At 27.6% G+C, this 15,712-nt stretch overlaps 2 protein-coding genes across 2 annotated transcripts in view; one reads left to right on the top strand and one right to left on the bottom strand.

Annotated features, from left to right (window-relative positions):
* The window catches only part of PolQ (DNA polymerase theta), a 120,465-nt gene that overhangs the window by 6,690 nt on the left and 98,063 nt on the right, over nt 1-15,712 (top strand). The window lies entirely within an intron of this gene.
* Nucleotides 1-15,712, bottom strand: part of LOC107447982 (uncharacterized) — a 65,101-nt gene that overhangs the window by 17,889 nt on the left and 31,500 nt on the right. The window contains exons 2-4 of the mRNA XM_016063041.4: nt 4,707-4,748; nt 3,537-3,582; nt 930-1,023 (exon numbers count right to left, since the gene is read on the bottom strand). Coding sequence (XP_015918527.1) covers nt 930-1,023; nt 3,537-3,575 — 133 coding nt within the window. The 5' untranslated portion in view covers nt 3,576-3,582; nt 4,707-4,748. The remainder of the gene's footprint in view (nt 1-929; nt 1,024-3,536; nt 3,583-4,706; nt 4,749-15,712) is intronic.

Genomic DNA, 15,712 nt, shown 5'->3' with positions numbered 1-15,712 from the left:
TTGTAATGAAACATACATGTAAAGGTACGATAAAGTAAAAGCATGAAATGCGTTTTCATTAAATAATTTTAGCTTCATTAATGAACAGCCATTACAGTTATAGATTAAAGCCAAATGACGCTCAGCTCTATATATTTGTAATTTTGCAAGTAAGTCCATAAAACACAAGTGAACTCCAAAGTAAACTACCAGAAAAAGTAAACACATAAAATCCGTTTTCATAAGATAGTTTTATCATCGTCAATGAACATCCAAGTCAATTATAGATTATAGCCAAATGTAATTTGTAATTCTACACATAACTCCATTAGACAAGTGAACTCCAAAGTAAACTACCAGAAAAAGTAAACACATAAAATCCGTTTTCATAAGATAGTTTTATCATCGTCAATGAACATCCAAGTCAATTATAGATTATAGCCAAATGTAATTTGTAATTCTACACATAACTCCATTAGACAAGTGAACTCCAAAGTAAACTACCAGAAAAAGTAAACACATAAAATCCGTTTTCATAAGATAGTTTTATCATCGTCAATGAACATCCAAGTCAATTATAGATTATAGCCAAATGTAATTTGTAATTCTACACATAACTCCATTAGACAAGTGAACTCCAAAGTAAACTACCAGAAAAAGTAAACACATAAAATCCGTTTTCATAAGATAGTTTTATCATCGTCAATGAACATCCAAGTCAATTATAGATTACAGCCAAATGTAATTTGTAATTCTGCACATAACTCCATAAGACAAGTGAACTCTAAAGTAAAGTATAAGAAATAGTTAAAGCAAAAAATCCGTTTTCATAAGGTAGTTTTAGCATCGGCAATTGAACAGCCTATCTATAAATAGATTCGGAGCCAATAACTTTCAATTCTACATCTTTGTAATTCTATAAAAAGAGTAATTTTATGTTTGATGCGCACCTCTTGATCTAGCTGTAACGATGACACTTTGTGAGTCTTCATTCTCTCCTTGCTTGAGGACACTTCCCTCTCGAGTCTGAGCTGAAACCATGTGCTACGATAAAACAATATTGGTCATATTAATAAATATACTTATTTCAATTTATTAACACTAAATTGCCCAAGGAAGTCATTTTAACTGCTCTTTAATTTCAATTAGAAAAACAATGATGTATATAATGACACAATTTCTTAGAATTTTGTGACTTTTTGTACAACATATAATTTCTTTATTGTTAATATTTATTAATAACTTGTTATGTAACAGTAAATAATGTTAAAAATTAATTTTAAACAAATTTCTTTACACATTAGTTATTTTTTCACATTCCAGTTATTTTGACTGCTTTTGGGCAATATAGGTATATACTAAGTTTCAGTCTTTCTAGTGTTAAAAAATATACTCGGTATAACACAATAATCACAAGTCTTGCAGACACATTTAAAACGAAATAACCAGTTATTTGATTAAAATCGTTCAAACCCTTTGACGCAGATTGACACCGATGTCCCTTTTATGTATATTTTTTCTGAATTATTTTTTTCTATCCGAATTACAAGTAAAAAAAAATTAGCATTGTTTAATTATTAAAATGAAGTCTAATACAAATAAACAAAAACCTGTTAGATTACCGGAATTATATTTGTACTGAAATATAAAATCCAAAAAAAGTAGTTTGAATTTTTTTCCCCCTTTCTCATTAAAAAAAATTTATCACCAATTCATTTTGTAAATTAAGGTAACTTCAATGAGAAATAACTGTTTCTTTTAGATCTAAATAACATCAAATTTTAAAAATGATTGTTTAGAAGTGAGTTGTTTTTGGAAGATTTTACCTTTCATGCTTAAAAAGATACCGGTGTTTCATACTGTATTTTATAACCATAAATTATTAAAATGCTAAATATAATATTTTTCATTTATTTTGACCTAAGTTAATACAAAATAATAAAAAGTATGTTTAATAAAAATTCTGCGTCAGAAGACAAAAAAAAAAAATGCAGTCGGACTTCTATTTAACGAACTTCCATTTTGCGAATTTCTCTATTTTGCGATTTTTTTTCGAGAAACCAAGAACATTTTGGAAATTTCTTCGTAAAGTAACTTCCAAATAGCGAAGGGAATTTTCTATTTAACGAATTTTTCTTTGAGATCCATTTTCACTATTTCCCAAAATATTTCATAACATTTCTAACTTGTTAATGCATTTTATGGGGGAAATGACCTTGAATTAATTTTTTCAGTCACTTACCTTTTAGAGAAAGCAATAAAATCCCTTTCCCTTTTTGTTTGCATTTCAAACGTAAAAAACTAGAGGAACTTTCAAAACTAGAGGATTTTATCAGTAGCTATTAAAATTAAAAACGCATGCGATAATTTAAGTTTAAAATTACTTTTATAATAAATGCAGTTGTAATTTTATACATAAATTTAGCTTTTTTTTAGGTGAAAATATATGTAGCATGATAGTGTAACACTGGATGATGCTTTCCTATATTCTTATTTTCCATGCAGTTTTCTTTTATGGTTAAGAATTTATAAAATAAATAGCAGTTTACAAGGTAAAGGTGTATCAATTGCTATTTTAATGATGTCTAGTGTTTATGAAATTAAAACTTGCTTTGTGTTATTTAAGTGTTTCAAAAGGTGATTTTCTATTTAACAAATTTTCCACATAAGGAACCTATAAGCGGGATTTAACGACTTCGTTAAATAGAGGTCCGACTGTAATTCGAAAATACAACTGTTATGTAAGAAATTTTTGGCATAATATAATAATCAAATTTCTTGTAACTAAACTTTAAACATATGTTTGATTAAAATATTTGATTAAAATCGATTAAATAAATTTGATTAAATAAAAAAAATATTTGATTTTAATCGTTCTTAAAGAAGAAATTTCGGAAATAAGACCTAATATTTAACAAGTAATAATGATCAATATATAAAATCTAATAAATTTTAATTTCAGTCTAGCTATAGAGACGTCCGATATCAAAGATGCATAAGTACGTTACACTAATAATTTAATTCCATGCAAATTAGTTTAGTAATTTATAAATTATGAATATTTATATCAATTTACTACTAAGGTTAAAAAAAACAATTCTAAGCATAATATAATAATCACAAATCTCGTAACGAAACTTTAAACATGTGTACCATATATTTGATTAAAATCGTTCTGAAATAAAAAATTTTAAAATAAGAATTAATATGTTATAATAATCAATACGTTAAAATCTAATAAGTTTTAATACCAATTTGGCTATAGATGCCAATATGGTCCGATATCAAAGATGCAGAAGTACATTGCTCTAATAATTTAATAAGATACGAATTAGTTTATAAAATTATGAATAATTTTATCAATTTACAGCTAAAGGAGCCATTTTTAACATACTGTCATAATACTGTGGATGCATTTCAATTACTTCAGTACATCCATTTTTTGTCAAAACGAATCAAGCACATAAAATGTTTCGTAATTTTTTAAAAATTATTAATAACGTAGTCGGATAGATCAACTACATATATTGAAAAATCATGATTAGAAATATACTCACCACTAAAGCAGTTACTAGTGCCATGAGTTTCAGAAGCATGGTACACCTAAAAATAAGAATTTCAGTAATAAATCTACACAGAATATAAAGTCAACGACTGTAATATAAATAATTTTTATTGTGGATCGTTACTGAATCCTTTGTGGTTTTAGAACAATGGTTTCAGAAATATTCTTAAAAGAGAAACTAAATTCATTTTTATTAGTGGCATACTGGGAAAGCATTATGAAATTTTTGAAATATAAATTTACATAATTAAATAGTACGTGTATTTCAGAACACTGTCGTAAAAGTACAGGTTAAAATTACAAATAAGAAAGATGGCTTGGATAAATTTAAGTGGTATTTTCTAAAAGCATTCTCCATGCTTACAGGTACGGTAATTTTGCATCTTAAATAGTAATCCAGTTTCCACTGGGAGTAAGATTTTTTTTACTGTGTTAATGTTTTTTTTTTCTTTCTTTTTTTTAGTTAAAGTCATTTCATAAAAAAAACTATGAGCTCGCTGAAGCAATTCGAACATGGGTGTTTTATTAACGTAATGTTTCTCATTTTACCAGACTCGATTGCTTAATATCAAATATTTTCAATGTTAGTTGAGTTTATATTAAAAGTGAAATCTTTTAGTGTATTCATTGGTTTTTATTAATTTAATGATAAATTCAGTTTTTTCGTAATTGTCTGAAAGGACATTTAATAATAAAAAAAAGCTATGAATGCAGTGAAACGAATGCTATATGTTTAGTTTCAAAAGGCAGTGTTTTTTATTTTGAGCAATTACCTAACGATTAATTCACGAACGATTACCTAACGATTAACTCATGCATGATTACCTAATATTTACCAGTATATTTAATATTAATTCATTTTACCTTGGAAGTAAGATTTTTTTTATTGTATTCATGTCTTTTTTAAAAATTAATTTAAAAGTAAATTCTAAGGTCCTAAAAAGTCATTTAATCATAGAAACTATGAACGTAATAGAATGATTTCTATTTTTGAAGCAGGACACTATCGCATATGCGGTTAACGTTTTATTCAAATTAGTTAAAAAGTGAAAAAGTAACCGTGCTTGTAATAGCTATGAATTTAGAAAAGAATTTAGTGGCTATTCGTATGTAAGTCCCTACTCAAGTAACTTTGTATAAAAGCCAAAATATTATTCATTACCTTCATGTATTCCGCATGATTCCTCTCTTGGTTTCATTTAATCTGAAATATAAGACAAATAAATTATTAAATTCACAAGAAGATATTACATTATAATTCAATAAACTTTTATAATAAAACAGGAAATTAATTTACCGAACTAGGTGGTATAGAGATAAAATTGAATTGCTGAAAATTTTTTATAGTTCACAAAAATGCTTATGCATGCTCACTTACAAGGGAAACTAGGGAAATGTGACTCGCCAATTTTAAAATAAACTAGTGGGATGTATGCCTTATGAGGAATAATTTTAGGGGGTAACATTCGTTTCGGCCCATAGAAGGTCCTGTGAGAGATAAAAAATAATTCACTATATAGAAAAATCGGTATTTTATTACTTCAATGCAGACTATTAGTTATTGTAATTATCTCATACTCCAATTAATTTTGTGGTACTTACTTTTACGTACTATATAATGCATAGTTATACTCAAAATTGATTTTGAAAATTTTGTATATCTGCAGTTTTTCAGAAAAACCTGTTAGGTTAATTTAAAAAAAAAAAATTTGACATCAAATTTTTTTTAACTTTTTTTTTCAAAAATTTTCCAAATTTATTGGAGTATGTAATTGCAAATCAATCAATTAATTAATAATTAATTAATTAATTTGCTAATTGATTTATTAATTAGAAAATTAATTAATTAACCAATTAATTACAAATTATCTGGAGTATGAGACAATTACAATAACTAATAGTCTGCATTGAAGATATAAAATATCGATTTCTCTATATATTGAATTATTTTTTATCTCTCACAGGACCTTCTATGGGCCGAAACGAATGTTGCCCCCTAAAATTATTCCTCATAAGGCATACATCCCACTAGTTTATTTTAAAATTGGCGAGTCACACTTCCCTAGTTTCCCTTGTTAGTTTTTCGTATTTTTCACTTATTATAGTATTATAAGTCATGAAGTCTAATACTTATCATGATGGAATTTTTTCTAAGAATCGCTTTTAACACTGTATATTTTTAGAATCATTTCCGAGAATGCATCAGAATAGCAGGCTTGTACACTGAGAAAAAAAAGTATGGTCAAAACTACCAGAATATGGTAAAATTTACCTTGTATCTGGCTTTTTGGAAATACCAAAAAACTCGGTGATTTTTACCGAAGAGCTTTGGTAATAATCTTGATTAAATTAGCAACACAAAATGGTTTTATAATATGTTATAAAATTTGATAAATGTGGTAATCTTATCATGATATCTTAAAGCATGATATACAAACAATTTATTCAATTAAATTTAATTTTCAATTTAATATTTTTACTAAATGTGCGGCGATAACTATAATTTTTAAAACTAGAATTTCCGGTAAACCGTTACCATCTGATAGGAAAAATTACGAAATGAATGGTTCAAATATCATGTATTTTGGTTCTCTTAATCAGAATTAATGGAGTTTGTGTTTTCCGGAAATCCAATACTGTAATTTTACCAGAATTTTTTCCTCCGTGCAGGTTTAACTTTTCCTACCTCTTAGATACTATCGCTATTGTATGAATTCTAAATATTATAACGAATCGAAAATAATAGTATTTGTATTTAGATTTCATGCTACACATAAATTGACATAGGTTATTTAAATTCTACCAATAAATGGTTTGCCAGAGTTTAAAATAGTACACCTTTGTTTTCGTTTTTAAATATTCATGGAGAGCTTTAAAGTCATAGTGACTTCATTTTATAGAAAAATAGATTTAGAAATTTATGTTACTGTTAATTATTAAAAAAACCTGTTTACCATATTTTTTTAATTGTATAGAAATAAGAATATAACAGGGGAAGCTAAGAATAGATAGCCATTACAAGCAAAATACTAATAATGAAAAAGTAATAAAAAAAACAAAATAAATAAATAATAAAATATTACTTATACTTAGGCTGTATTGAAAATAGCTGATTTAGGGTCGATAATCAATTAATAATAGAACTGTATATAACCTAGCCAATTTGCAGTTATATGAAGTCATTTTTAAAAAAATATTTATTCTAGATTATCTGCACATTCTAATTACGCGATTTTTTTCGAATTCAAGGGGTCCATGGTACAATAATATTAGTTAGAGTATACATTTTAAAGAAGAGCAATTATTTTTAAATCTGCTTTAGAAATTGTTTTAAAACAGTTGGAGTCATGTTCCAAAGAATCTAAATAACATTTTATATTCTTCTTAGTTTAAACAATGAATTTCCTCTTTGAATGTAACTGGGAGGAAAGTATGACTCAACGATAATATCAGTTTTAACTTTTTTCTCAAAGCATGATTCAGATGGCAAAACTAAAACCGTTAAACAAAACAAGCATTTCTTTATAAATAGTAAAATAAGGCATTTTTAAAATAATAAAATAAATCATTTCGAATATTTATATCCCCCACATTCAGCGACTAAAATTTATGTCGTAGTGCATCACACTTTTACTTTGAGAAAATAATTTTTGTTTTTGTAATAGTAGCTGTCCTGCGTATGATTAAGGACCTGGAATTTTTATCGGATTCATAAATTCAGACGAATTTTTCAAAAGATTCACGTTTATTTGTGGTGGTATACTATAACGTAGGAAATTTTGCGGTTGTAAAACATTGTCAAAGGAGTCTATACGCTGAGAGACGTAAATCAGACATGAAGATTTTCACAATAGCGTGAATAATTCAGGCAAGAATGGTAAACCTATTGTGAAGTAGCAATATTGACCTTGGCGAGGCAGGAAATTGCGGAGATGTTACGAAAAATATATTATAAACAGTAAAATATACCTTTCGGAAATATTTCCCTCCTAAGTAGAAAGACAGATTTATTGATTTGAATTGGAAAGAAAAAAAATTTTTTTTGGAGAAAGAGCGGCAGATTTTCAAACGAATAGGTGCTTTAAAATGTAAAAACAACCTTATAAATTTTATTTTTGACGTACTTTAGAACCAATTTTTTGTATTAGTGTTATGAAATTAAAAGGAGTATTAAATACGATGAATACAAGTTTAAATCAGGGTCATCACTATTTCTATAAAACAATTTATAGCCTAAAAAATATTTTAGTCTCACAGTACTTTGATTTAAAATTGAATATTAGATAACGATTATGAAAATTAATATCTCTAAGAACATTAATGTAGATGAATATTATGAACATCTTTATTTCTAGAATCGTTTTGATATAATCGTTTGCTATTTGTATCTTGTATTAGTCTTACTGATTTAAAAGGGATATCCAAAATACAATTTACACAAAATTGGTCACTACTTCTGTGAAATACTAAATTTATGAGATTAACTGTTAATCGTAACCCAGGAAGTGTTTTAATCACTTCTGCCAAATGTTAGAAAACGATTATGGAAAAGGTTTATTTCTCAAATCGTTTGCAAAAAATATTGTATTTCCTTTTATCCAATTAAATATAATTTAAATAAAAATGCATTTATGAAGGCACGTGTTGGTTAATAAACTATTTTATATAGCAGTAGTTTATAAGTTGTGCAAAAAATTTAAAATATTTTTAACAATGATTTCTTTACTCATTACTAATATCTCTTCTTTTTCATTATCTGTGTTTTGTGACTTGGCTTTGAAAGTACCTGTTACATTCTCTAGGAAACTGCTAGCTTAAATTTTAATGATAAGACAAAGTAATCATGAGTAAGGAGTAAAAATTTATCCCAATTTTACCGAACTGAAATCAGTTATATTTTTATATTTATAAATTAGATTTAGAAATATATTATTATATTTTTAAAAAATGAAACAAACATAATATAAGGAAAAGTTAATACTCCATTTCGTAAGAGCTTAAGACAAAAATATTTTGAAATGTTTTGAAAAGTTGAGTTCAGAAAGTAGTTACTCGTTTCAGATTTTTCTTCTTTTTAAATTACTGATTTCCACAAACAATATTTAGATTTTAATTTTCAAACTATTTATCATTTACTTTGTACTAAAAACTTAGTTTGCCACCTTAATCAACTCACTAAGGGCAAATGAACCTAGAACTTTTTTAGTGAGCAATAAAGAAAAATTGTTAATAAATTAAGTTATTATGAGGCTTTTCTTTACGAATACAAAAAACAAATTTTTGAATAATAAATAATTTTAAATTAATAAAAAGTGTCGTAACAGATGTTTATTTTATACCAAATAAAAAAAAATAACTAAAAATATCAGAATTTATTAAAAATAATGATTAACATTAAAGGAGAGGACTAGCTTACATTCAAAAATCTATATAAATCATTCATGGAGCATTTACGGTGAAATCTTCATCAATGAAATTGTCACTTAAAAATTGAAGAGAAAATAAAAAATATTGCATTATAAATTGAAATACTCTGTACTAAACTATAGAAAAATATATTAATGAATTGTTATTATTTTTTGTGAATATGTATTAACAATAAATTTGTATAAAAAATTTATTTTTAATGATATTTAATTATTATCATTAATTTTTAATTATAATTTATTATTATCATTAAAAATAGTCTTAAGTGAGTCAAAATATTTAAATTAAAATGGGTTTTCTCAAACCACACGGAACTATTCTGAAAACATGAATTCATTTTAAATAGAGTTCTCTTTAAAAGGCAATTATTTAACAGCATTTAAGAATTAATAAATTAATATAGAAGTATTAATACTGAATAATCGTTCCTTCATAACGAATTGTGTGACATTATCCCACAAACTTTAAATATATAGTATGACTTTACTTGTATCAAAAAATTTTAAAAAATATTTCAATATAAGATGTACTTACCAGAAAATAGAAGGTATACGAGTAAGAACTTCTACTGGAATATTTATATTAAAAAACTATCGAAAAACTTTAAATTAAAAGGTTGCTTTTCGATTGGGTTGCACTTACTTTTATTCTGTTAAAAAATGAAACACATTAACTTATCTTAATTCTAAATAAAACAACTTTTGACTTTTTATCAAAGTATCGAAGATATTACATATACTTAATCTACACACATATCTACAAGACTCGATTCTATTTTCTACGCCACCTGAATATAGCGCATGGATAAGTTTCATGGGATTGTTCTTACCGGAATAAACGGAATATTTGATGAACATTGTAGTCCAAAAATGAACTCGACTCTGCTGTAGTTAATTGCGTTGTTGAAATACTTAAATTAAAACAAAGTTATTTTAACGACAAGAAACTATTCTGAAAACAGGCATTTCTTTTCAATAGAGAGTTGAAAGTACGAATTAGTGCAGCAACACAGTTCTTGTCTCAAATAATTAAACAACCTTGGGTTTGATAACAACTATCGTTTGCTATTATCATTTAAAATAAAATGATTTTCGCTCAAAATAATATCATTCGCTATTTAAGTCTCAATTCGAAAGATAATACAAAAAACTTAAAGTCTTTAATACTTTCTTTCCTTATAAGAACGTAATGGAGATTTCCTTTGTAAAGTACAAAGAGCTTCAGCCTAAGTAAATATTTAACAAAACACCCCAACTGACGCAACTAACGTAACGTACCGTTGCATTTCTAAACCAAAAGCGGGTCATAGTGTCAAATATGTCATTGTTTCTGGCCTTCTGCCGTCATTACTAATGAAATGATCACCCGCACGTGATGAAAGAAAACATTGTTATACGGCAAACAGAGTTAAATGTTGGAGCTGAAAGAATACCTGGAAAAAAAAATCCTCGTCATTCTCCCTTTACCGGTAAAATAATGCTGAAGATTTCGTGCAGCGTCACTTCGCCAGAGTTTATCTTCAGAAGAAGAAAAAAATTCCCCAGCAATCAAACATGGGAACCTAGTTCTTGATTGAAGATTTTGTCATCAATGATTTTGTTTTGTTTTATTTGCATAGTCATTTCGATTAATCACGGCATGAAAGTGCTGTTTCATTTGATTGGCGTAAATAATGTTTCTATACATTTTATGCTTACTTGCGATTGTTAAATCAACTATTAAACCTAGTTTAAATGGTTATAGCACAGCAGAGCCCTAAAAATTGGGCTAGGAGCTTGCCATGGTTGGATGATGATGATTATAGTACAAACAGGAAAAATGTAAACGAGGCCTTAGCTTTTGATATGATTGTAGAGTGATTGTAGATATTTCCCGCCTTTAAAATATCAACGAAACACAAATATACCTGCTTTGAAAAATTTAAAGTGTAAATTTATCGTTTCCTGGGGATTTCAGTAATAGTTCATTACACAGCCCTCCAAATAAAAAAGAGATTAGAAACCCATAGCCAACCAATCCTTTGCATTGCAATCTTAAAAAAAGGGATAAACATTTAATGCCGTACGTCATCGCTACTGAGTAAAACTTAAAGTATTTTGGCTAATCTTTGATGCGAATAAATAAAAATAAATTTTTAAGTATTTTAAAAATAAATTAACAATATACGCATATTGTTTTAAATAGATTTTAGTTCAAATGTGGAATTCATGGTAAAATAAACCCTAATTTTGTTTTAAGAAAAATATTTTACTTCTAGATGTTTTAATTCGCTAGTAGCGACCTTAAATTTATAAAAATTCCGATACATTAATTACACTTTATATTTATGCTTTTTTGCTATACTTATTACTCTATATTTATAAGTATTCCCTATACTTATAAGTATTCTTTACACATATGAGTATTATCTATACTTATAAGTATTCTCAACACTTATAAGTATATTCTGTACTTATAAGTATTCTCTACACTTATAAGTTTACTCTGCATTTTTTTCCTTTAAAGGAGTGTATAGCACAGTAAGAGAAATTTACTCATCTTATGAACTAATTAGAAACATTATAAATTAAAGTTACTTTTAATATACTTTTTATAATTATCATTTAAAGTCTCTTTAAAGGAAAACAATAACATAAAATCCGTTTTTAATATTTTTACATAACTTAAAGACGTGCAAATTCGTGGGCAGTATTTTTCAAAAAGAATTTCGTCAGAGCTCATATAAATGAGAAAAGAACATTTTTAATTGAAACATATATATTAGAATTAATCGTTGAAAACATAGAACTAAATACATTTTTTCTAATATTTCCATTTTCATTCAAGAAATATTGCTTTAGTTGAAAGAATAACAATGTTGGTGTAATTAGAGATAATGATATATCGGTACAACAAAACAAATAAATAAATTAAGCGAAAATGCTAAAAATAGAACCATAGAACATAATTTAAACTCATAAATCATCCTTGAAATAATAAAAAAGATCATCACTGGTAAATTGTCTGTAAATTTACTTACCCATTTATACTGCCAAACGTGTATGTACCAGTAACGTTAACCTATATGGAAAATTAGCTATAAAGTAATCAATTTACAAACTGAAACAACGTTACTTTGCAATATCTTCCATAATTCGATCACTTTTTGGTTTGAAGTTGGATTTTTTTTTTATTTCTAACTATTATGGCAACACAACTTTTCTGTTTACTGAATTTTTCATTGCGGTTTCTTGCATTTATTTGTTGTTGTCAGATGGTTTTGAATTTGATGGTAAATATTTTATACGAAATATAAACAGTCTGATGCTAAGCCTGACTTTCCCCCATGGAAGAAAAGAACTGAAAATACTATTTATAATAAAACTTTTCAACTTTTATTTATTTATTTTTCGTTTCGTTCTAAAAGTGTTTCACTTTTATTTATCACCAATGACGAATAAATCGTCCAAAATCGGATCATCAGCAAACTAGGTTGTGAAATGATTAAGCTCATCTGATTATGTCTTCAATTTCGTCTAAAATGACAGAACAAAAGATTGTAACACCAATTCAATTCTAAGGGCATCGGGTCAAGATAATTGTTAAACAATAGCGTCTATTCTTGGTCTTGTTATGACTTCTTTTATTTGATATCACTTAATCTTTCAGATCAACTGCTTTTACGTGTTATGAGAAATAGACCATAGAAAAAAATATATGTTCTTGGATTTCTTATTTTACTTATAGTTATAATGGTCAAAACTAAATTGGATTCCCGAGTTAATCGTTATATATTACGCTGATAGAAAGTATTAGGCAATACTTACTGCTCTTAAAACAACTACAGTGTTCTGTCCACCCACGGTTTCTTTTTAAGCTGGTTGAACAGTAATATCGTTTAAATTTGCTGAAACTTTGATATGGGGCTAATTTGAACCTTGTTTGCGTATTTCTCAAACTTTATAACAAGATACTATGGCTCAACTGAGATGAAAACGTGGCTCAATTTAACACCTTTTTTTAAAAAAAGTTGCGGCAAATTTGCTATGTTTTGTAGTTAACTATACCGATATTATGGTTCAGCATGAAACTGATTTTTCTGAGATGGTGAAAGACTTATGACCAAGAGTATCCGTCAATGCAATTTATGTCACTGACTGCCTCTCCTAATGCCACTTTTTAAAATTCATTTGTATTTCAGATTATGAATTTGATCTACACTAGATATTAATTCTGCAAAACCTACGAAATTTCCCTCATTTTAAATTAAAGTAATATTTACTAAGTTAAACGTTAAAATAGTATATAGGAGGAAATATGTCCTATGGATGGCAAAAAAAATATCGAATGAAGGTAGCAAATGTTATGATATTGATGAAGATAACCAATTTTTGGAACATGACTTATAAGTCAAACAATGAAAAATGCAAAATTCAGTTCCCTGTCAAATTCCAAAAAAAGTAATATAAACCGACTCAAATTTGTTTTAAATCATCGGAAATAAAAAAAATAATAAAAATTTCAGGAAATCATCAAAATAGTGTATATACAGGGTGTCCCAAAACGACCGCATAAACTCTGCACAACTAGATTCCTCGTTGGGAGTGCATAAAAACTGCCCAAATAAGCGTTCCTGTACGATCCATAGTTTACGAGAAAAATACGAGAAACGAAGTATGACGTCACTATCGGTGCAGGAAAAAAAAACACTTTATTGAATTTATCAACAACAGTATTTGCATATCTTTCCAGACGATAATGTTTAAAATGTGAAAATCTTACATTTGCTTTAAATTGTGCATAGTATACTGCTGTTGATATGTTCAATCTTGGCCAAAGAATACCTAAGATGTGTTCTTTGTTCGCCAAGTGTTCAATAAAGTGTTTTTTCTTGCACCGGCTGTGACGTCATACTTTGTTTTTCGTATTTTTTTCGAAAACTATGGATAGTAGAGGAACGCTTCTTTGGGTAGTTCTTATGTACTCCCAGCGAAGAATCTAGCCGTGCAGAGTTTATGCGGTCGTTCTGGGACACCCTGTATACAATCCGCATATTTATCAATAGGCCGAATAGGCTTCTTTATTCTTCGCCACTGAGTATCCTGTTACGAAATTTAGGTAGTGCAATAATATGCTTAAACTTATCATCATATTAAAGTTAGGGTTCAAGCAAAAATAAATGAGAACTTATTAATATTTAGTTACAATCTACAAGAACAGCAGATCTGCATTTTATTGTTAAATATTTTTTGATATTTGTCAAATCGAAAGAATTTCTTTAATCGAAAAGCGAATTCTTATAATTTGAAAAACTCGCCGTAATAGCAACATTTGCTAGTTTAGCATATTTCAAAGCTAAATATGCAATGACATATAAGGACAGAAATTAATTCACAAGCAACATGCTCTTAAAATGAAAAATATCAATTAAAATTTTTAAAAAAAGGTTGGAATTGATCCCATAAATGAATTGGCCACATAAAAAAATGAATTGATCCCATATTAGTTGTGAAATATATTTATTTAATGCTACATAATTCAAGCAGAACTTTTCTTCTAAGAGGTTTAAAAAATCAAAAAAAAAAAAAAATTAAACTATGGTTTCTATTGTTCCAAAATAATATTCTGAAAAAAAAACATTGTTTAATACTAATACTTTGACCTATTTAATTTCTTTGTAATTCAGAATACAATTAACTCTCACCGATAAATAATGAATATTCTTAAGGTTAATTACTTTTTCCGGCGTTCAATACGGAGCTTGTAGAGCTTATAATTTCTGCGTTAGAAATATTATTTGCAACTGACAAATGGATAAGTATCAAATTAACATTGATAATGAATAGATAAAGCGATAACAAAAATGATAAGAAATTTTGGAAACAGAAGAATGGTTTTTCATTGCATTTAACATTTATATTGATAACGAATAATTAACATTTAACCTTAATCAAACCTTTATATTCATAATGAAGATCCGATTTAATTCGAAGTATTTAAGAAAAAACACAGAATAGCAATTTTTTGCGTTTTAAAAGATATAAGCTTTTTGTTAATTAGCAAGCTTTTGTAATCTTTTATAAAATATTATTCTATTTGGCAACCGGCGTTGAACAGCTGACCCAATTTGGAGTTTACGACTACTATTATTCCACTCCGTGGTCTTGTAATTTTAAACCCAATCCAGAAAACAAGGGAACGCCTGGATCAAGTAGTGGAGGAAATTGGCCCTAGTGGAGGCCTTTTTTATGGAACTAACCCGCATCTGTGTTACACGGAGAAGAAAACCACGAAAACTACCCAGGATTAGCCTGACGGAAAGGGGACTCTAACTCATGATCCGTCTACCACTGAAGATATTTTTCGTCAGCACTGTGGTTTGTGTGAGCTGGATGCGAAATTCATATCGATCAGCCATTGCGGGGATTCGAACCCGGGTCACCTCATTGGGAGGAGAACGCTTTATCACCTGAGCCATCACGGCTCTTATAAAAGTATTAGTAAAGATTGCGTTAATCAGATAAGTCTGATCTATTAAATAAAATTTACAAAAAATATGCATAAAAAGGGTGGCAGTATTTTTTTGACTGACTTGGAAGACCGGAAATCTACGATACTTGAGTAAAACTTTATTCAAATATTCAAACTCACATTCAGTTATTAGAGTCAATAATTTAATTGATGTAAAGTACCAATTATAAAATTTATAAATAAAATTGTGGTAAATTTTGCAATGCAAAATGACGTAAAAATTATAGATCT

This window comes from Parasteatoda tepidariorum, chromosome 3 (assembly GCF_982258835.1).
Source record: "Parasteatoda tepidariorum strain Cologne lab strain chromosome 3, Ptep-v5.0, whole genome shotgun sequence".
Lineage (NCBI taxonomy): Eukaryota > Metazoa > Arthropoda > Arachnida > Araneae > Theridiidae > Parasteatoda > Parasteatoda tepidariorum.
This window is presented reverse-complemented; position numbering and strand designations above follow the sequence as displayed.